We start from the raw sequence: 24,229 nt of genomic DNA, 5'->3' as shown, positions 1-24,229 counted from the left end.
CGTTCATGATCTTGACGAAGAAGTCTGACCATCTGGTAGGTGGGTGGCCATGCAGTTTTTTGACATCCTGTGGAATCCAGTCAGTAACAGCTCTAGTCCAGCGGTCATCTTTAAATCTCATTACGTGACCAGCCCATCTGATTTTTGACACCTTGGCAAATGAGACAGCGTCCCTGATTCTTGATTGTCGACAGATGTCGGAACTCCGGATTCTTTCTCTCATTTGAGTGAAACGTGATATTCCAAGCATAGCTCTTTCTATTCTTCTTTGGGAGACCTGAATAGTGTTCTCATCTTGTTTGCGTAGGGCCCAGGTCTCTGAGGCATATGTTAATGCAGGAAGAACAGTGGAATCAAAGAGATGTGCCCGGAGCCGGAGGTTCTTCGTCCTCTTAGCTATTTCTTCGATGTTCTTGAAGGCGTTCCAAGCTGCTCTCTTCCTCCTGCGCAGCTCGGGTGCCAGGTCATTTATCATGTTGACCTCTCGACCTAGGTACACATAGCTGTTGCATTCGGAGATGGTCGTTACGTTGAGAGCGAATGGGGCGTCAGGAACAAGGCTGTTTCTCATAAACATTGTCTTCGTAAGATTAAGCTGTAGTCCTACCTTTCCACACTCACGGTCAAAGTCAGCCAGCATTTGTGCCGCTTGGTTGATGTTTGGTGTTATTAAAACGATGTCATCAGCAATGGCTGAGATTAGTACCAGGAATTTTGCTCCATGAATGGAAGGCCAGCCACAGGCTCTAGGTGAAAAGGAAGCTCAGATAGAGAAGAGAGTACCAAATGAAGGGTGTTGTGAGGGCCCTCCCAGGGTGGGAGAAGCATGCTAAAAGTAGTCGATAGACCAAACATGATTGCCACTCAAAGCCTCTCTTGCAAAACACAGTACCCAAAAGAAGAGAGAGAGAACAAGGGGGAATACCCTGCCACAGAGGCAGGATGGGACGGGGGGGGGGGGGGAATGAGGGTTGGGGGGGCATGCTGGGACCCGTGGGGATGGATGACGGGCACTGGTGGAGGGATGGGCACTTGATCATTGTATAACTGAAACCCAAGCACAAAATTTGTAAGCCTATAACTATACCTCATGGTTTTTCACTAATAAAAAAAGAAAAAAAATTCACCTGAAAAAAAATTAAAAAAAAAAAAGATGTCATCAGCAAAGCGGAGGTGCTGTAGTTGCCGACCATCTATCTTCACTCCCATGCTTTCCCATTCCAGTCGTCGCATGATGTTCTCGAGGGTGGCACTGAAGAGTTTCGGTGAAATGGTATCACCCTGCCGAACCCCTCTCTTGACATCAACGATCACTTCTTTGGAGAATGGTGAGATCCTGGTAGTGAATCCGCAATACAGCTCACGGAGGATCTTGATGTATTGGGCTTGAATGCCCTGATTGGCTAGGGCTTCAATGACCGCTTCCATCTCAACAGAATCAAAGGCCTTCTTTAAATCAATGAACGTTAAACAGAGCGGCATCTTAAACTCCCAAGAAACCTCAATGAGCTTGGTTATTGTGTGGATATGGTGGATGGTGCTGAATCCTTTGTGGAACCCGGCTTGCTCACATGGTTGTCCTTCATCTAGTGTTCTGCCAATCCTATTTTGGATGACTCGAGTGAACAACTTGTAGATGACAGACAATAGGCAGATCGGGCGATAGTTGCCAATGTCATGGATGTCTCCCTTCTTGAACAGTAGTACAGTCCTGCTGGTTTTCCATTGGGATGGAACCTTGCATTCAGACAGGTAGCGAGTGAAGAGCCGAGCCAGTGTATTGATGAGTACTGACGGCAGGTTCTTCAGGTGTTCAGGTCTGAGCTTGTCTGGGCCGGGTGCTGTTTGTTTCTTTACCGACGAAATGGCGTGTCGGATTTCGGAAGGGAGAATGTTGGGAACGACATATCCATCCTGTGGAATTTGGTATGTCGGCAAGTGGATATGGCTATCGAAGAGATTTGAGTAGAAGTCATGGATAATCTTCTCCATTGCTGTTCTGGAGGATGTGATGGATCCATCAGGACGTCGGAGGGCAGTCATCTTGGTCTTATAGTTGGCGAAGGACAGGCGGGCATTACAAATACTTTTCCCAGCTTCTGCTGCATCTACCAGTACTTCTGCTCTTCTCTCTTTGAGGTCTTCCTTGATCGCATCTCTGCACTGCTTTGCGAGCTCGGACGTTAGCTTGCAGTTGCCTGAGGCATGCGCCAAACCACGCTGGCGAATTAGCTCAAGAGTTTTCGAAGACAGGCATTTTTTTGTGGCTATCTCTCTCTTGGCGTTCCTCGCACATTCATGGAGGTGCTCAACCAGTTGATCGTATTCCTTGTCAATGTTGTCAACAATGACATCTTCCCATGTTGCTGCAATAGTGCCAAAGAGTTCCCAGTTGGTGGTCATTCTGGGAGTTCTCTTTTTGAACTTTGCAGCCCTTTCTCCCCGCTCTGTGAAGTAGAATTTTGCACGAAGGAGACGGTGGTCCAATCCCGTTCAAAATTTTGGGACAACAGCGACATCGGTCGGGCAAAACCGTCGATTGAATATGATGTGGCCTATTTCGTTGTGGAATTGTCCACCGGGAGACTCCCATGTCCAACGTTTAGATTCTGCCTTCTGGAACTGTGAGTTACCATGGATGGTCCTGGTCGACATGATGAACTCAGACAGTCTCTCACCCAGTTCGTTCCATTCTAGGCCATGGGTCCCGATGTGAAGTTCTTCAGCTGATCTTCTCAGTCCTATCTTGGCATTAAAATCACCCACAATGATCTTGTAGAAGGTGTGGTCTTCTTTATAGAACTTTTCCAGCTCCATGTAGAACTTCTCGATTTCTCTTTCATCATAATGAGATGTTGGTGCGTAGACAACGAAGATAGAAACTGCAGGCAGTGAGCCACATCTATTCAAATGTAAACGTCCAATTCGGGTTGTTAGGCATTCAAATGAATCAATGCTCATGACCAAGTTTGTGTTGACAAGGACACCGACGCCTCCGACACCTCTTTTATCGCATGTTCCAAGGAACAATTCTACTCCAGTGTCGAAAACGGCATGGTGAGATTCGTGCCTTCTTGTCTCAGTCAGACCAATGATGTCGTACTTGATCATTCGCACTTGTACCATCAGGTCCTTGATGGATGCATCTGATGCTAGCATACGTGCATTGAAAGTATAGATGATCATTTTTGTCTTCCTTCGTTGTGGCAGCCTAGTTCTGCCTTGAGATTTTGTCGGCCTCTCCTTTCTCATCTTTCTCAGTGCTGCCATGTTGGTGAAGCCTTCAGGGTCAGGTGAATGAGACCAGTTGTAGTTACTGGTTTTGGCATATCGAATACACAACGGATAGCTTGCCAGGCTCTTCCGCGCGGACGGAATACTCTCGGTAGCTTGCCAGTCTTTCCAAGAGGGATAGAGGCTTTTGGGGCGACCTCTAATCACCCTTGTAGGTGATACCATATTTGAACCCTATCAAATATGGTATGACAATTCCAGAAGATGGGTATTTACTGTCTTATGATGTATCGCGCGGCGCAGGTCCGGAAAGCGTCCTGGAGTGTGGCGACGGCTGGGTAGTGGAGGTAGTGTCGATAGTGGAAGTCTGCCAGTGGGGTATTTATCTGGGTAGGGTGGGTCTTCTGTGCATGATCCGATCCCTGGGTGGTTGATGGAAGCAGACAGGGCAGGGTAGGGTGGGGCTCCTGATTAGAATCCCTTTGTCACCTGTGGTTGGTGGGAGCAAGCAGAGAAACTCTGTTCCTGGGTCTGCCGAGCTGGAGTCCAAGGTCTCAGAGAGTTCCGCTTATCTTGTTCTGTGGGTCTTCAGTCGTGCGTGAGTCTTGGCCGGAGCTGCCACGCGGGTCCGGAAAGCGTCCTGGAGTGTGGCGACGGCTCGGTAGTGGAGGTAGTGTCGATTCACCACTTTGAATTTTAGGTAATATATTTCCATAAATTCAAAACCATTTTCTGAAGATTCGGTTTCTCTCATAATCTAAATTCACTATGAAATCTCAGGTTAATCATGGAATATTTACTCTGTGTCCACTTGGTTATTCTACTACCTTAAAATTAATGCTTTTTTTAAATCTAGATAATCAACTCATAACTTCCGTTTTTTTCAGCAAAGAGTCTGTAGCATTTGTATTTTATTGTTGCTGCTGGCCACCTTGGATGGCCCATAAAGCAGGACACAGCAGCGGGCACTGGTGCATTACAGAGAGAGAACCACCTAGGGATGCACAGCAGCTTCTGCGGGAAGAACAGTTTGCCGAGCATGGTCCCACTGTTCTTTCACCTCACGGGGGTCCCAGATACAGACACCAGCAGGCAGAACACATCTGGGAGGGAAGGAAGAGAATGACCTACAGCAGCTTCTCTCTGGCCTGCCTGCGTGGGATGCTGACTCTGGGGGTACCTCGGCATCTCTACCCGGGGCTCCACTAGAACCAAGACATGGGCCACCTACTGTTCTGCTCTCCCTCTGGCTGGGCCCGCAGCTCTGTCACCGTGGCCCCCACCAGGCTCCCGCCTCTCTGCCCCGGTGCACCCACTTGTCTGTACACAGACACCGGGTTTCGGCGGGGCCTTCCCGCCCAGCCTCCGCTGGTTTCTGAGGTGCAGGAGAGGTGCAGAGTCCCCACACTGCAGGAGCCCCTCCATGCTGCCTACTCCTGAGCATGTTCCCCTCAGGAGGGACAGGGAAGCCGGATGTGCCTGCCAGCATGCCAGTGCCATCTCTCCCCAGAACAACTTTGTACTGCAGCCCATCACATCCCTGCTGCTGACATGTCCCCATTCACATATTAGAAGTTTCCTAATCATTTTAACTGCACTCTTTTTTTTGAAAGGGGGAAACTGTAAGATTTTCACATTGAGTTCTATTATCTGAAGCCATTTAATAATACCAACTCCCCGTGACGTATTCGATTTGCCAAACACAGTAACAACAAAGTCTCACAATGGAGATGTTACTGGGCCCACTAGAGAAAACTGATGAACAATGGGAGGACAGTGACAGTGACAACTTTTGTTGAAAGCTTAGCAAAAAATATGTGATAGAGCAAATAACAAAATTGATCATTTTCTCCATGTACCTCAGGTGACTATTCAAAGTCATGAGCTAAAGAGTCTAGCAGGTTGGAAGACTGAAAAGAAAAAGTAAAAAAGAGGTGACACAAGAAGCCGACAGAAAACAGAAAGTGAAATAACACCACTACAGCAGGATGAAGAACATGGCAAGTTGGTGACTCGGCACGGCGACTGAACAGCAGGGTCACAAAGGACAGGGAAACTTGAAACAGAAGACTTTTCAAATCTGCTCTTCAGCAATGACCCCTCATGACAAACACATTTTGTCTGTGTACTGCTGAGGCCCTTGAATCAATTCCTCTTTTACACACAGTATGAAATGAAGAACAAGATCCACAGCTGTTCAGAATACAAAGTGACAATTTCTCCTGGTCTACAATCCCCTTTCTGGAATGTTCTTTCATTTCTTGATTCTGTGACTATACCTACTCAAAAATACCAAATTAAAAAAAAAATACCAAATTCTCATTTTGATATTTTCTGGTAAATCAACTCACTCTACTTCCAATTTTCTCTAACATTACCTCTTGCAGGAATTCAAAACCATTTTATTATTGAATGTATTGTTACTTAACAAAATTCAATCCATATAAAGAAATATTTGTCTCTACAAGATAGAAAAAAATGTTATTCTGTCGGTATAATAAATCAAAGGGCATGATACCTTCTCATTTTCATGACTAAGTTTAGAAAGTAAATTATGAATCAATGTACACTAATAAATCTCAATTGTAAAATAGAAAAAAACTAAAAATATTTGCCTACAGTAGGCCCATGAGTTTTTTTTTTTCTTTCTGGATCACACCTGACAATGGACAGGGGTCCCTCCTGACTCATACACTCAGGAAATACTCCTGGTGTTGCTCGGGGGACCATATGGGATGCTGGGAATCGAACCCGGGTAGGACGTATGCAAGGCAAATGCCCTACCCGCTGTGAATTGCTCCAGCCCCAAGATCTATGAATATTAAATTTTATATTAGTCCTATAAATATAAAAGTGTAAATTATCATGCATCAGTAAAAATTTCCACTCCCTGTATAATGCTTTCTTTCATTAAATATACTAAAAATTTTTTTAAAACTAAAATCTTATTATGTTCTGAAGCTGATATTAAAGATGAGTCAAAATAATTTTCCCTACTTTCAGGAGGATGAAGGAAATAAAGCATGATCAGTTCATGTATGAAGAGCTTGATTAAGTCTCAGTGGATTTTAGACACTTTATACATCTTGGGACAATAGTAGGAGAAAATGGTCCAGTGCAGATCAAGTTTATTGAACACCAACAATGGATCTCCAATTCACAGATGAATATGTCTTATAACAAACAACACATCATAATGGTCCTCATTTTCTTCCTGGACCCTCTGGGACTGAGGACTTTTATGATTCATGCCTACAGCACGCCATGGTATGTACTAATGGCCCCTGTGGGCTCAAGTTGCCTCAGACCTGGACCTGTTGTGGACCCAACCAGAGAGTCCCTCACATTCCTCTGGAGGCTGCTCCAGGCTGTCCCTGCCAAAGTCCCTCCCCTCAAATAGGGGCCAGTGACCAGAGAGAGCAATGGGCCACCAAGGACAACACCTTCCATGCCCCCACAGCGGGAGCCACACCTGTGTGCAGCACAGTGTGAGCCCAGGAGGGCAGCAGGCAGTGCAAGGCCCACAAGCTCCCGGCTCCGTCTGTATCTGCTCTGTCCTGGCTGACACCTGGTTGCACGAGAGTGAAAATGTGAGTAGAATGTCCAAGGGAACTGTGAGCGCTGGGCCTGCACTCTGGGGATGGTGTGTGAAGCGATAAGCCGTAGGGGTGTTGGGGTGGGGGAAAGTCAGAGGGGACGATGCACAGAACCCGAACACAGCCCGTGAGCAGAACTGCCTCCCTCTGGGAAAGACAAGGAACAGGACAGACGTGCCACCCCAGTGTCCACAGACACACCATGACACGTACTCTTATGACAAGGGACACACCAGTTCATGCAGACCTGTTCCTGAGAGATGGCAAGCAGAATAGCAAAAGTCAGAATACAAAATAATATGCCTTGCTCCCTTCAGTCTATCAAACCCTGCATGAAGTAGCAGTTTCCTCCCACATCCAACCTCAGAAAATCTTCAGAAGACTGGAGTTCAAATTTGACCCTGATCCAAACCATGTCCTTTCACACAGCACACTACACTCACCTCCCCATTCTCACTTCTATTTTCAAGAACTCCCAAATGTGCACCATAAAAGCGTGCAGCTGTGTTATCTTGTTGGTGCTATAGTGACTGCAAATTAAATTCATCATTTTCCCTGCTGTCTCCATTTTTCCTAATTTTCTTTCCCTGACTTTTTCATTTCCTTGTTAAGTGTTAAAGATGATGATGCAAGAGTCTCCTTGAAAATGGAATAAAAATGAAGAGGATGTATTAACAGACTCAGATCATGGAGAAAAGAATTTATGGTGATGTATGAAAAACATCATTAAAATATATAGATGCATGTATATGTCCTTTGTAAATTTTAAAAACTGTAACTATAAAATAATTATAATGAAGGACTCAAGGTAAAATTAAAGCTTCCCAATGCTGAGAGTAGACTACAGACCAAACATGATTGCAAACATTGCCTCTTTTGCAAACCACAACACCCAATAGGAGAGAGAGAACAAAAGGGAATGTCCTGCCTCAGAGGCAGGGTAGGATGGGGGGATGGGGGTGAAAGGGATACTGGGATCTGTGGTGGTGGGAAATGGGCACTGGTGGAGGGATGGGTATTTGATCATTGTATAATTGAAACCCAAGCACAAAAATTTGTAAGTCTACAACTGTACCTCATGGTGTCTCACTAATAAAAATTTTTTAAAAATTAAAGCTTCCCATAAATCCATCTTATCATCTAAAAATAAGCCTCAAATAAATTGGGAGTATAATGCTGGATGTTTTTCTATTTAAAAAATATATACATAGTCTCAGGATATGTATGAGTATCTGGCAATAAAATATACTTGGCATATCATAGGATATGAGAATTTTGTTTCACTTTTTAAAAACATAACTTAGGTAATAATTTCAGGTGAGGAGTCACATTTACACATGATTTAGTACTTAACTGATAAAGATCATACGCTGTCACTATTAGCAAAATCGCTCTGAGTTGGAGATGAGCAAGGGAGCCTCCTCGTCACTGTTACTGGGTGAATGAGGACAAACAAGAAAGACAGAGATGACTGCCTGGCCAACTGCCCGTGTCCCTTCTATCACCTGTGACATGACCAGTGTTGACATTCCCTTCAGGTGCAGGCATGGATGGAACCAACGACAGCGCCCAGGCACATTTCATCCTCCTGGGGTTTTCTGACCGCCCCCGTCTGGAGAGGATCCTCTTTGTGGTCATCTTGGTCGCTTATCTCCTGACCCTTGTGGGCAACAGCACCATCATCCTGGTGTCCCGGCTGGACCCACACCTCCAGACACCCATGTACTTCTTCCTCACCCACCTGTCCTTCCTGGATCTCTGCTTCACCACCAGCTCCATCCCGCAGCTACTCTATAACCTCCACGGACGTGACAAGACCATCAGCTACGCAGGCTGCGCCATCCAGCTCTCCCTCTTCCTGGGTCTGGGCACAGTGGAGTGCCTGCTCCTGGCAGTCATGGCCTACGACCGCTTTGTGGCAGTGTGCAAGCCCCTGCACTACACGGTCATCATGAACCCACGGCTCTGCACACACTTGGTCGCAGTGGCCTGGGGCTTGGGGGTGGCCAACTCCTTGGTCATGCCCTCTATTACCATGCGCCTTCCCCGCTGTGGACATCACAGAATAAACCACTTTTTGTGTGAAATACCAGCTCTTATCCGCATAGCTTGTGTCAACACAGCAGCTGTTGAGGGAACCGTCTTCGTGCTGGCAGTGATCATTGTGCTGATACCCCTGATTTTCATCCTCATCTCCTATGGCTGCATCGTGAGGGCTGTGTTGCAAATTCGATCTGGATCAGGCCTGCAGAAAGTCTTCAACACCTGTGGTTCCCACCTCACGGTGGTCTCGCTTTTCTATGGAAACATCATCTACATGTACATGCAGCCTGGAAACCGATCGTCCCAGGACCAGGGAAAATTCCTCACCCTCTTCTACAGCATAGTCACCCCGCTCCTGAACCCCCTGATCTACACTCTCAGGAACAAGGAGGTGAAGGGCGCTCTGAGGAGGCAGCTGCTGTGTGACAGAGAGGGTGGAAAGGGGGGAGGGTGAATCGAGGGAGGAGCATCTCCGTTGGGTCAGGCCCAGTGGCTTGAGCTTCCTGGTGTTCATGTCTTATCCTGCACAGACCATGTCAGATACAGCACTATGTCCTCTTGATGCCACCTGAGCATACCTACCATCTACAGCCCATCTTGTTCCCTGGATTGCAGGGACAGAGACCCAGGTAAGGTTTGCAGGCTACAGTCCTCAATCCTGCCAGAGTGCCAAAAAAGAACTCTCTTTACTTATTAATGTTTCTTTCTACTTATGTTTTTTCTTTTCAATAATTTTCTGAGTAAGTGAGTTCAGAATATCTACAGGACCCCAAACTTCTTTCACCTCAAATAAGTCAAAAATGAGGACTAGTTTCAGCTGACTAATCACAAGAAATATGACATACAAAATACAGAGTATGTGTCTTTAAGGAAAACCTGAAAACCTAAGTAGAACCCACGATAGATGTGCTTCTGAAGAAGTTACCATGGAAAGGAGAATGTCCATTTTAGTGGTGATTCCATACTATCACCGGAAGAATGAGATGAGAGAGTCTCTGGAAACTCACTGTCTCCTGTGCCTTTCCTGGAAACCTCAATAATGCCTTCCCTCCCCACCAATCTCTCTGAACTTTCAGGAGTACTTGTTCACTAGAGGAAACCTGACCCACTTATAGGAAATTTTTAATTTGGGGTGATTTCTCCCATGTACATGGGAGTGTGTATGTTATTAAACTTTTGTTTGTTTTTCTCCTGTGAATTCTATTTTAATAGAAAGGTCATCTCAGCCAAAATCTAGAAGGTAGAGGAAAATCCAATTTTTTTGCTCTGTAGCTCTTGGGCCTCCCTCCATAAACTCAGCTGAGAGAGCAAAGTGTAAATATTTTGTATCTTTCTTTCTAATCTGTTAGCAGGAGAAAATGCTTGTGAAACTAGTTTCTTGGATGAACTAGTTTCTATGGTGAATATTTGATAAATTCATTGAGTCCTTTCCTCCCAGAGATAGTCACTCTTCCTCATCATCTTCTGTCATACGATGGGAAAGCGTGAGGTCAGTAAGCTAAATGTGCAAACACAGCAAAGTCTGTTGCTAAGAGAAAGTGTGGAGCACTGCTCTGCTTTTCCTTTCCTGCTGTGACATTTATTTTGAGTGAACTTTCTGGACCACACAGTGGGTCTCACTCATCGATCTCATGGTCTCTCTCTTGCTTTTATGGCTGCATCATTAAGAGGGCAGACAGTCTCGGTCGCTATTAAAATGAAGTTACTAGTCTTCTAGAACTAGACAATGCATTCTTTGAATGGAATTACATTTCTAAACCAGAAAACATTTTAGAGTGTTCCTGTTTATATAAATCTCTTAGTTGTCAATAAAAGGCAAAACTGAAGAGAAGAAATGGAATCTAATAGCTTCCCTTAGCCTCTTCTCCTCTGCCTTGACGAGGGCCTATCAAACTGAGACAGAGTTGGAGCCCTCTCACAGAAACCCTGTCTGGCTGCTCAGAGCTGTCCTTGATGCTGCTTATGGTATCTGGTAAACAACTGGCCAGACCATCTCAGAGAACACGCATGCACAGAGAAGACCAGAACTGCTCTAGGCTCCTCTGGAAATGATGAGGCCGTGGTTCAGCCTGATACCTCTATTCATGGACTGATAGAGAGCAATCATAACAGGTTTTCTCCCATGAGGTCATCACAACAAGGCTGTATTGTAAACATTTGTATAAAAGATATTACACTTTAAGAAATTTCATAAGTGCTTAATACACATTATATTTTTTCTCTTTATTTATGTTTGGTGTTGCCAGAGATAAAACTCATGGTCTCAAATATGGGAGACAAATGAACCCTTAGAAGAAACCATGTCCTTGGCTACCCTTAGGAAACTTTTGGAAGCACAATGGTTACAATACTGTTAATGACAGAGTTTCATGCACACATCACATCAATGCTAGCCCCACCGGCAGAGTGCTCATTTCTCTACTAATGTCCCAAGGATCCCTCCCATCCTATTCCACTTCCTGCCATCTACCCCAAGGGCTCAAAAACACTATTTGAAAAAGACATTTGCACACCTATGTTTGTTGCAGTACTATTCACGATTACAAATTTTAAGGAAAAATGCACTAAACACTGAAGCTCTAGAATAAAAAATCTTTGGATGCATTGAAGTGGAGGTTAAGTCTTCTTACAGGTGTAAGGAAACACACTGAAGATAATCTCTTTACACAGAAGGTTCCATCTTGGTATCATTTAGGATACAACTCAGTTCTTTGGAGAATAACCTTGTACTGTAAACTCTCCAAAAAGAGAAAGGCAGCTTTAGAAGCAATTCAAAGTCTACCTATTTTTATGAGTGTTCATACCGCACCTCTGCCTCTCAAAATTCTTACAGATTAGGACACTAGAAAAAGATTGTTCTCAAAATTAAGTAAAAATTATACTTTTTCTAGGGTACTCCGTGCCAGGCTGTTTTCACTCGGGATACCACAGAGGGGGGAGGGCAAGAGCCCTCCCTGCCCCAAGAAACCCAGTCCCACGATTCAACCTCTACTACCCAACCGCCACCACGCTCCCGGCCACTTTCCGGACATATCATTAGACACTTCCTACCCATTTTCCATAATTACAACACCATATTTGATGGAGTTCAGACAGTAGGCAACAAATCATATATATATATATATATATATATATATATATATATATATATATATGCCCTTGTAGAGCCCTGCAAGCTAAGCTACCGAGAGTATCCCAGCCACCCTCATGTGCAGTCTGGCAAGCTCCCCGTGGCGTATTCAATATGCAAAAACCAGTAACTATAACAGGTCTCATTCCCTGACCCTGAAAGAGCCTCCAATCACTGGGAAAGACAAATAAGGAGAGGCTGCTAAAATCTCAGGACTGGGACAATGGAGATGTTGCCTGCTCAAGTAAATCAACGAACACGATTTACTGTTGCCTGCTCAAGTAAATCAACAAACAATGGGATAACAATGATACAGTGATACTTTTTAGAGGCCTTTGTTAATGAGAAAATATGCCAACAAACAACATCTTGGAGGATGAAAAGAAGTTTGTCAGGCTGGAGCAATAGTATAGCGGGTAGGGGGCTTGCCTAGCGACCAGGCTTTGATTCCCAGCATCCCATATGGTCCCTTGAGCACCACCAAGAATAATTCCTGAGTGCTGAGTCAGGAGTAACCCCTGATCATCACCAGGTGTAACCCCCCCCCAAAAAAACCCTCTTTTTTCTCATTGAAAAAAGAGAAGATAATCTAGGCCTTGAGATGTAAATTAGTAACCCATTATTCTAGGATCTGAAAGTAAATCACTGAGAAATAATAGGGAGATAATTTTCAGGAGAAATGAAGGAACTATCAGGTAATTGAAAATAACAAAATTCTAATTGTCTTTACAAACATTAGTAGCAAGCTGAGCCATTTGAACAGATACACTCACTACCAGAAATGATAGTGTGAGAGAAAACAAAATTTTAATATTTAAATTTAAAAATATTACAACTGGTCTTTTGCAGACTAGAAAGTTTATGAAAAAGTTCATACAACAGTCCTTTTATTTATACACAACACATGTGAACATTTAGATCAAATGCAGTATCTCTGTGTGAGGGGTAAACACCCCATACAGCACAGTCAGGGCTCACTGAGCCGGGACAGGTATGTGCTGGTGTGACGGGGCCCTCGAGACACCTGTGCAGTGACAGCAGAGGGAGAGAAGGACCACACGCAAGCCACCGTGAGCAGGATGCTGACTCCAGAGTGACAGTGAGTGAATGAGAAGGTAGGAAAGGAGAAATGGGATGATTCATTAGAGCTTCTGGCATCTGACTATAGCTCACTGGCAACTCAAAAATGGCAAGGACCAAGTGACAAAAGCACTTCAGAGCCTTGGCAAACAACTCAGACATGATTGCGTATTTCTGTCGCTGCTGAGAAACAAACTCTTGCTACATTTGAAGGAAAAGCAGGTGACACTTGCTGTTGAATTAGTACATGTCACAGAAAGAAAATTCATGAGCAGATCCAACATTGAACACTCCCGAATTGCCCTAATGAAGCTTCACTTACACTGACGAGGAGACCAAGAGATGAGGCAAGAAAGGCAGCTGGGGTTTGGGCACATCCACATGTGTCTGGCGAATGTCAGGTAGGCAGATGATTTTACACTAATGAGTCTGAAGAGAAAATTCTAGGCAAGGGAAGTGACCTTGAATCCCAAACTATGAAAGTGGTATAAGGAAGCACTGAGCCAGCCAGACCACAACAATGGGGAGTGACTAGAGCAAGGCAGAGGGACCAGGGACGGTCCTGGGACCACCAACTCCTCCGACAGAGATGAGGGAGAGGGCATGAGGAGACAGCAAAGGAGACGTGAATGATAGAGGAAGGAAGGGAAACAAGATGGTGGCTACCGAGGAGAGAGAAGGAAGCTGCCAGAACTCAGGGATACGCCACAGGGTACGGTACTATAGATGTCCTTAGAGATGACCCCGAAGGGCTGACCATCCAGTAATGGTCACTGAAAAGTGGATGTGAACAGTTTTGCTAGGGCACTGATTTTTTTTATGGTGAGCCATTAAAAAAGTCTCCTCTAAACTCCATTCCCACAGTAACTCTCGTACACATGGAAGAAAGAGTCATGCTGAAGAATGAGGTACAAAGGTGTAACATATGTAAAGTGGACCTGGCACATACCAGAGCAGGCTACATTTCAGTGCCTGAGTTTGGGAAATTCCACCAACTTGTTGACTCTGAGCTCCTCATTTATAATCTGGGGATGGTAACAGCTAACTTGAGGGGTGGTGACAGGGTTAGGATGGCTGACAGACTATATTTTCCTTCTAGCATTGACTATCAATAAACCACCAAAAAAAAGGTTCCAAGGCAAATAAGAATAGAAATATTATTTTAACATTATGTTCTGTGACACTTTGTTTGCTGTTGTTGTTTTGGGACCACACCTGGCAGTGCCCAAGGGACCATATGGGGTGCCAGGGATCAAATCTGGATCAGCTGTGTTCAAGGCAAACAACCTACCCACTGTACTAATGCTCTGGCCCCTAACTAAAAATAAGTGAAATTTACTATTTCTGAGTATTTTGAAAGTGAACACTGAGTTTTTCTCCTTTTTCCATGAATAGTTTATAGATGTACTTATTAATCATGTTTACAAGTGGAAGTCCTGTCATTCTCTATGGACTGCACCATGTAGTAGTAGGGGGGTTTGTTTTGTTTTGTTTTGCTCCCAAAGTATTTGTTTTTAAGAGCTCATAACACAGTACCAGACTTAGTCACACAGACTATCATTTGTCGCTCACTATTCTGCAGATCAGGTGTCCAGGTGCCACCAGCTGGCTTCTGTGCTTAGAGTTTGAGCCAAATCCATAGTGTTGCTGAGATGGTTTCTGAGTACGGAGATGAACCCACTCCCACATCCATTCAAGAGTGGGCATAACGCAAATCCTGGTTTGGCTGTAGATCTGAGACCCACATTTCCTTCTATCTTTGGAGGTGACCGGCCTTTCTCATTACATGGTTGACTCCATTCTCAGAGCCAATACCCCGGTTCCAAATCTATGATTTCTCTCCTGCCACCAACCTATTAGCCAAGAAAACATTGTGATTTTAAGGACTTGTACAATTAGATCATGTCCCTCATGTCACAACACAACATAATCATGACAGTAATTCCTGGGTCAGAGGGTCCTGGGACCCTCTTACAGTTTTGCCTACCATATGAGGTAGCAAAGCTTGAAAACTGGCTGATTCAGTAGGAAACTCTCATCTAGGCTGCGATAAGATAAAATATGCATCCCAATGTAGGTAATAAACTTTATGTTAAATAAACATTCAAGTGCTCTGGGTATATATGAGAGGACTTTTAATCATTATGCGCTCACTTATGGCATCATGGATGACTCATGCCTTAGTCGGGTGACAATTAGACCCAAATATGCAAAGGTGTCAGTGAGATGCATTTACAGTAAATGAAAATATATTCAGTGGTCTGTACAGTACTTATTTTGTTGCCTTCTGAGCCATTAAAGAGAAATATGGGGAACGGTTCCCCTTAGTAACAAGACGTGCTAAATTATTAGCAGTTTTTCCTATTCTTTCATGGATTTCACATTTTGCTATCTTTTACTGTATCTATATGTCTAATAAGTACTGCTACACAAATGCTTACAGACTAAGGAATTATTAATGGTACATTAAGCAAACATTATCCTGACAATAATCTGCCAATATTTCAATATTCCTTTTGTCCCACCTTCTCTCCCTTGGATATAATGATCCCTAAGGACATTACTATGACTAAAATCTCTCATTTATTTTTCCAATAACAATTTATTGTTCTAATTTTTTGTTTTGTTTTGTTTTTCGGGTCACACCCGGAAATGCACAAGGCATTACTCTGGCTCATGCACTCAGGAGTTACTCCTGGCAGTACTTGGGGAACCATATGGGATACTGGGAATCGAACCCAAGTCAGCCGTGTGCAAGGCAAACATATTGTTCTAAATTTTAACATGTCCTCTTTCTAGATTTTCTGAATGTACAGGAACTTTGTGGAATATAATAAATTCAGAAATAGACCTATCTTATCAAACTCCTGCTTGAGATAGATCTTCAGACTTTATGGATGAGACTTAGTATTAAACAAAAATTCTGTACATTCATAGCTAAAAAAATATTTTTAATCATAAAAGATTCCTCTTCTCCGAGAGAAAAGTGCCTGGCATAGAGGCAGGTGGGGGTCGAGACAGCGGGAGAAAAACTTGGGATATTGGTGATGGGGAATGTACTCTGGGGAAGAGATGGGTGTTGGACCATTATATGACTGAAGCCCAATCATGAACAACTTTGTAACTGTGTATCTGTGATTCAATTAAAAAAATAATAATAAAATAAAATTTAAAACACACAAGTAAACAACAACAAAAAGTTTTCTCCTCTCCCTTTCTGATTTGCATATGCAGTTACAGGTCCTGATATTCCTCTTACTGACTTCTGATGTGCTGTGCATATCCTGTGCACCATGAGTGTAAAGAAGAGAAGAGAGCCTGGATCTCAACTAACAGGTCATCATCAGGAGTGGGGTGAAAACAGTGGACTTAATAGAACAATTAGCACCAAGGTGCCATCCCGAGCTTAGTTCTATGGTCCCCCTGCCACTTTGAGGTTCTATTAACAACACAATGACACCCTGAATTGGGCATCTATGAGTCATATGTCAGGCTCACAGGGATGTGGGAGAAGTTTATAGAAAGTGATGTGGACTAAATCAACCTTCCTTTTCTTGAAACTTTCCGATTTGAAAGTTCTCCAGTGCTGCAGAGTAGATACCCTCCAACGCCTACAGGAAAGTCTGATGTCTCCTCCCCAGCACCACCCTATCCTCCTGACCCCCAAGAGCTGGCCAATGAAGATGGTTCCCAGCTAACCATTACAGAATCACTAAAATCAGAAACATGATTACAAAGCCAAGTCCCACTCAAAGTTTTTGTGAAGCTCTGTATCTTTGTAGATGTATTACATTTTAACTAAGATTGGATGATCTTTCAAATAACTCCCTTGACTTTTTCTACCCCTTACACTGGAATAAAGGGAACTGGTTTATGAGGTGAATTAACTGAGGAATGAATTGTTCTCAACTGCAGGAAGGTTCTGAATGAGGGGAACTGGAAGGAGGCCTATTGGGTTGATGGAGACAGGAAGTAAAGTTGCTCCCTTATGAACAGACAGAACTGAGAAACTGAAAATGTTGATTGTATTGAAGTGTCCCAAAGGGCTGAAAAATTGGGAGCATTGGGATTTATTATACGTGTCTATGCTTGTAGCACCAACCCCTCAGGTAGTTTCTGCATTGCTCAGGGCCCTGTGGATCTCCTCTCACATGCAGAACAAGAAAGGATGTCTGCACAGGCACAGAGGACAACTTCTACAAATCCATAGAATCTCTCTCTTTTTTTAAACTTATTAAGATGATAATACACCATTGCTTTTTTTTCATTTTTATTAGTGAAACACCATGAGGTACAGTTTGTGGACTTACAAATTTTTGAGCATAGGTTTTAGTTATACAATGATCGAGTACCTATTCTCCACCAGTGCCCATTCTCCACCACCAATGATCACAGTATCTTTCCCACCCCCCCCATCCCCCCATCCCACCCCATCTCTGTGGAAGGGCCCCATTCCCTTTTATTCTCTCTAAGATAGATACAATCTAGCTTAATTAAATGCCACTCTCTGGTAATGTGGAAATCATCTGCCCCACAGGTAGGGGGAGGGTGTGGGATGGGGGTATACTGCGGTTGTTGGGGGTGGAGAATGGGCACTGGTGAAGGTTTGGTTGTTTCATTGTATGACCAAGACTTAGACCCGAAATCTTTGTAACTGCTCTCACAGTGATTCAATAAATAAAATCATAAAAAATAAAAAAATTTAAAAATGCCATTCTCTGGCTCTGGTACTGTATCAACTCAAAAGTAGTCAAATAATAATTTTCTAAGATTCCCTAGTCAATGGACCTCAAACTAGTCGAAATATCTCGGTAATGTCTCATTGTTTCATGGTCTCAAACTGCATGCATCTCTCTACTTTGTTTGTACTACTGAAAGTTTCAGCTTTATGATGTTATGTTTTCTCTAGAACTCCTGGAAATGTAGTCATATGTTTTCATTTTCATTCATTTCATCATCCTGTTATTCGTCGATTGCCTCGAGAAGGCCCCAGTAACGTCTCTTTCATCCTAGCCCTGAGATTATATTCAAGGCTCTTTAGGAGAATGAGACCCATCATTGTTACTGATATTTGGCATATTTGGTATGCCACGGGGAGTTTGCCAGACTCTTCCCTGTGGGCAGGCTACAATCGATAGCCTGCAAGTTTGTCCAATGTATGTAGTCATATGTATGCAGTCTGATAAATCAGGGATAGAAAATGCCTCAATTAATCTAGTACTTGTTTTTGAAAATGAAGCACAAATTCAACAATGATGGTGATCTCATTTAAAATAAAAATTAATGACAAAACAAAACATCACCCAGTTAGTTCCTAAAATAATAACTTTCTTATTTGAGGGGGATGGCAATAAGCTTTCTTAAACAATCACCGAGGCATTTTTTTCAGCATCAGAACAAACATACATAAATTTCTGATTAAAAAAATGAAAATACTTTTGCCAGACTTATTGCACATCAGAGGAGAAAAGAAATGCATGGGCAGTTCTGGGCAGGATAGGAATCATTACGCCTCAGTTGCCTTTCAGATATTTCATAATTATTAGGGGAAAGGAAAGGAAAACATGGCCAATTAGAGTTGATGCTAAACAAACATGGATGAGTATTTACATTATATGATCTACTTCATATCAAGGGACAAATTCTCATGATCCTCATTTTCTGCCTGGACCCTCGGGAAGATCAGGGACTTAGGTAACTCACACCTACAGCACACAATGCTGGGTATTGATGGCCCCTGGAGGCCAGGAAATTGCATCAGATCTGGGCCTGTAATGGGCCCAATCACAGAGAGTCCCTCTCCAACTTCCTCTGGAGGCTGCTCCAGGCTGTTCCTGGAAGTCCCTACCCTTAAATAGGGGCCCATGAACAGACAGAGCAATGGGCCACCGAGGACAGCACCTTCTGCGCCCGCACAGCAAGAGCCACACCTGTGTGCAGCACCGTGTGAGTCCAGGAGAGCAGCAGACAGTACAAAGCCCACTAGCTCCCGTCTCTGTCTGCATCTGCTCTGTCCTAGCTGACACCTGGCTGCACGAGAGTGAAAATGTGAGTAAACTGTGCATGGGAACTGTGAGAGCTGGGCCTGCATTCTGGGGGTGGTGTGTGAAGCGATAAGCCGTAGGGGTGTTGGGGTGGGGGAAAGTCACAGGGGACAATGCAAAGAAACTGAACACAGCCTGTGAGCAGCACTGCCTCCCTCTGGGAAAGATGGGATTCGGGACAGACATGCCACCCCAGTGTCCTCAGATATACCGTGACTCATGCTACTCTTAGGACAAGTGATACACCAGGCACGCAGACCTGTTCCTAAGAGATGGCAAGCAGAACAGCAAAAGTCAGAATACAAAATCATACATATTTTCTTCTTGGGCTGGAGCGACAGCACAGCGGGGAGGGTGCTTGCCTTGCACACAGCCGACCCAGGTTGACCCGGGTTCCATTCCTCCACCCCTCTCAGAGAGCCCAGCAAGCTACCAAGAATATCACGCCTGCACGGCAAAGCCTGGCAAGCTACCATGACGAATTCAATATGCCAAAAACAGTAACAACAAGTCTCACAATGGAGACGTTACTGGTGCCCACTTGAACAAATTGATGAACAACAGGAGGACAGTGCTACATATTTTCTTATTTTTTGTTTTGCTTTGGTTTTGGCCCACACCCAGCAGTACTCAGGGCTCACTCCTGATTCTGTGCTAAGGGATCGTTCCTGGCAGACTCGGGGGACCATACGTGGTGCAAGGGAATAAACCCAGGTTGGTCATGTGCAAGGCAAGCAAACTACCCTCTGAACTATCCCTCCAGCCCCAATGGATTATGTCCTGTTCCCTTCAGTCTAGCGAACCCTGCATGAAGCAGCCATTTTCCCCACTCCCAGCCTGAGAAAACCTACAGGAGGAGACTGGAGTCCAAGCTTGATCCTGATCCAAACACACATCCAAACGCACATCCAAACACAGCCCTCGAGACTCACCGACTCCTTATAACTTCTGTTTCCTAGAACACACAGATGTGCACCATAAAAATGTGCAGCTGTGTGTTGTAAATCTTGGTGGTGCTACAGTGACTGCAAATTTAATTCAGTGTTTTTTCTTTCTGTCTCCATTTTATCTAATTTTCTTCCTCTGGAGTTTTCATTTCTTTGCGAAGTGTTAAGGGTGATGATGCAAAAGTTTCCTTAGAGATGGAATGAGTGAAAGGACATGTTACAGACTCAGGATGAACAGAAAACAGTTTATGGCATGGCAATGTATGAAATACTTCATTAAACATGTATGCTTGTGTATTCTTTGTGAATTCATAAACAATTGTTTTTAACGAAGATATCAGGAGATTAAAGAATATTTCCTGTAAACTCCATCTCACTCTTTGGAAGAAAATCTTTTCAGATATTCGTGGCATACTTTCCCTATTTTTTCTAATACAAAAGATACATATATTGTTTCTGACCAAAAAACACATAAAATCACAGTATACCAGATTTTGGTTTCCAATTCTCTAAATTATTATTATTAATTGGGGAATAATTCCAGATGAGAAGTCACATACACATAATTTGTTTTAATAACTTGACATATATAGTTCATACACTGTCAGTGTTTGTAAAATCGCTCTGAGTTGGAGATGAGCAAGGGAGCCTCCTCATCACTGTTACTGGGTGAATGAGGACAAACAGGAAAGACAAAGATGACTGCCTGACCTACTGCCCGTGTTCCCTCTATCACCTGTGACATGACCAGTGTCGACATTCTCTTCAGGTGCAGACATGGATGGAACCAACGACAGCGCCCAGGCACATTTCATCCTCCTGGGGTTTTCTGACCGTCCCCGTCTAGAGAGGATCCTTTTTGTGGTCATCTTGGTCGCTTATCTCCTGACCCTTGTGGGCAACAGCACCATCATCCTGGTGTCCCGGCTGGACCCACACCTCCAGACGCCCATGTACTTCTTCCTCACCCACCTGTCCTTCCTAGATCTCTGCTTCACCACCAGCTCCATCCCGCAGCTGCTCTATAACCTTCACGGACGTGACAAGACCATCAGCTACGCAGGCTGCGCCATCCAGCTCTTCCTCTTCCTGGGCCTGGGCGGTGTGGAGTGCCTGCTCCTGGCAGTCATGGCCTACGACCGCTTTGTGGCAGTGTGCAAGCCCCTGCACTACACGGTCATCATGAACCCACGGCTCTGCATGGGCTTGGTGTCGGTGGCCTGGGGCTTGGGGGTGGCCAACTCCTTGGCCATGTCACCAGTCACCCTGTACCTTCCCCGCTGTGGGCATCACACTCTGGATCACTTCCTTTGTGAGATGCCAGCTATCATCCGCATAGCGTGTGTCAACACAGCAGCTGTCGAGGGAACCGTCTTCGTCCTGGCAGTGATCATTGTGCTGATACCCCTGATTTTCATCCTCGTCTCCTATGGCTGCATCGTGAGGGCTGTGTTGCAAATTCGATCCGGATCAGGCCTGCAGAAAGTCTTCAACACCTGCGGTTCCCACCTCACGGTGGTCTCGCTTTTCTATGGAAACATCATCTATATGTACATGCAGCCTGGAAACAGCTCGTCCCAGGACCAGGGAAAGTTCCTCACCCTCTTCTACAACATAGTCACCCCGCTCCTGAACCCCCTGATCTACACTCTCAGGAACAAGGAGGTGAAGGGCGCTCTGAGGAGGCTGCTCTTTCGTGACAGAGAAGGTGGTAAGGGGGGAGGGTGAATGGAGAGAGGAGCATCTCTGTTGGGATCAGGCCCACAGGCTTGTGCTTCCTGGTGTTCATGTCTTGTCCTGCACTTCCACAGACCATGTCAGCTCATGAACCGACATGACATTTGGCACCGTGAACAGCATGTTTTCATGATGCCCCCTGACCTCACCTACCATCCACCCATTGTTCCCTGAGTGGCAGGGGCAGAGACCCAGGTGCAGTTTCCAAGCTAGAAGAGAGTCCTTGGTCGGATCAGACTGCCACGGAGAAAGTCTTGCTTCTGAATCTGGGATTTGCTTCTGCTGCTGAAAGTTTTCAAGAACTTTGGGGTACTGGAGTCAGAACGATCACATTGATTCTGTTTTATGTATAGTCAGCAAACCCAGAGTTCAGACCAGCTGAATGTTTTTCCTCTCCCAAATTCGCTCCCAAGCCTTTCAGTCACATGGTATTCTCCACCTTTTGTCCCCAACCTTGGGCATTTTTCCCAGTAGTACAATTTAGATAAATCAAGAAGTTCATCACAATAAGTATGTATGGGACAAAGCCCAAAGCGTCATTATTTCTCAGGTGTTTCTATCTCTCTAAAATGCTGATGCACTTTATAAAAGTGAGAGTTTCTTGTGTATGTGTGTTTGTGTTTTCAAATTTTTATTTTATTAAAAATCTATGAGTTAAATAAAAAAGAAATGCTGATGCACTTCAAAGTCCTGTTCTCCCTTTATTTCCCTTATTTCCCCATGAGCTGCTGCAGCCGCTGAGCCAGGAGTTGGCTAAGGAGAACTAACAGGGACTTACACCAGGTCATACCTGATTCCCAATTTCTGCTGTTTCTTTGGTAACATGAACTTTAGAAGAGCAAAGCTCCACAAACAACAAGCAGTCTCAAAACCCTCTCCTGCTAATGGGTGGGGCCCTCATCTTATGCTTCTTGAAAGTATAAACTGAGATTTAGGGGTTATTTTGAGGCGTTTACAACTCTCCGTTTGGGTCTGAAAGTTAAAAGAGAAGAGAGGGTACTGCATGCAATGCTGTCCATCTCGGTTTCCCACGACCCAACCTTCCTAGGAGATGAAGAACCAAAGGAAGGATTTTCAGTCTGAATATGATGTGGACTGTGAGAGGGAAGAGGAGCGTGGCCCAGTTCCGTGCATGCAATGGGAAAGCAGTGTCAGATTCCCCCTGGAGACAGGGTGCTCCTTCCCTTACACAAAGGGTGCTCTACCCACCAAGGAATCCTGCCTACTTCAGCAGAATGCCAGCAGCAAGGGGCAGGGGCAGGGTTAGTGCTCCTACACTTGCTTCTTGGCAAACTCCTTCAGCTGGAATCAGGCAGCACTTGAGGCTGAGTTTTGTGAAGCCTGACCAGGGTTGGTTTCACTCGCTGTGCAGGGGGGCCCCCGGAGTCCAGTCGAAGGTACAGTCTGGCTCAGAGCTTAGGAAGGTGCAAGCTTGCAGCTCGGCTCAGCCCCGCCAGGATGGGGACACTGGTGGGAGCCTGCAGCTGCATTTCCACATTTCCAGAAACTACCCTTCACCCCCCACCACCACAGGCTCTGGAACTGACACATCCTTGGAAGACCTGGGATTCACACACCAGGGAAAACGACAGAGGGCAGGAATGAGGAGAGGCTTCACTGGGCTGGTACCCCGAATCCATCTCTGGCCCAGGGAGGGAGGGCTGAGTCAGGGTAGCTGCAGCAGGGTCAGCTGGAAAAGGTGAGTCCTTTCCTTCAGGGAATCTCTGCTGAAAGTCAAGACTCATGTCCCAGAGTTTGATGGGCAGGCGGTGCTATGGCTGACCACCCTGAAACAGAGCTCTGGAATACACAAGCCTCTCTTGGGGGAGATGGCCCAGGAAAGCAGAGCAGGCCTGTGTCCCGCTGGCCAATGGACGCCATCACGGGTATGCACAGCAGTGAATGGACCACAGAGCAAGGCTGAACTAGCTTTCAGCAATCTGACAGGCACCATTCAGTGACTCCTGGCTGGCGCAACTTGAGAGCAGCACATGAGGAGAGCCTATTCCAGACATGCAGATGACAAGGCAAAGGTACTATGACCTTTGGTATAGCTGCCTCCACAGGCCCCCCACTAACATTGGCTGCCTGACTGGGGGGATCCATTTCTCAGACAGCTGTAACTGAAGCCTCAGTTTGGGGACATGGGGCTAAGACTAGACAGGGACACATCTGGGCCTGCTATCTTAGCACCTCTGCTCAGCTAAAGATGAGGGTTCTCCATAAGACAGCTGCTTTGGACTCATGAAGAGATTCAATGCTCTGGGTCTGAGAAAGAACAAAGATAATTTACCTAAGGCCTTGGCTTCCAGAAATCAGCCCCAGGTAAAAAATCCCTGCCCACACAGCCCCTTCCCTGCCATCAGCTTTCTCTCAGTAGATGATTCATGCCACCATCAGAACCCAGTGAGTGTGAGG

At 44.9% G+C, this 24,229-nt stretch overlaps 2 protein-coding genes across 2 annotated transcripts; both read left to right on the top strand.

Annotated features, from left to right (window-relative positions):
- Window positions 1-8,376: 8,376 nt before the first annotated feature.
- Window positions 8,377-13,712, top strand: LOC130021518 (olfactory receptor 2W3-like). Its single transcript, XM_056112277.1, has 2 exons — window positions 8,377-9,293; window positions 13,682-13,712. Exons 1-2 carry the CDS (start codon window positions 8,377-8,379, stop codon window positions 13,710-13,712), a joined length of 948 nt encoding a protein of 315 aa, XP_055968252.1.
- A 7,139-nt stretch (window positions 13,713-20,851) lies between these two features.
- On the top strand, window positions 20,852-21,802 carry LOC130021566 (olfactory receptor 2W3-like). Its single transcript, XM_056112322.1, has one exon. The coding sequence runs from the start codon at window positions 20,852-20,854 to the stop codon at window positions 21,800-21,802; it is 951 nt and encodes a 316-aa protein (XP_055968297.1).
- The last annotated feature ends 2,427 nt before the right edge of the window (window positions 21,803-24,229 follow it).

The sequence above is a fragment of the Sorex fumeus genome, unplaced genomic scaffold (assembly GCF_029834395.1).
Source record: "Sorex fumeus unplaced genomic scaffold, SorFum_2.1 ptg000017l, whole genome shotgun sequence".
Taxonomy (NCBI): Eukaryota; Metazoa; Chordata; class Mammalia; order Eulipotyphla; family Soricidae; genus Sorex; species Sorex fumeus.
Note: the sequence above shows the minus strand (reverse complement) of the source record. Positions and strands in the feature narration are given on the sequence as shown.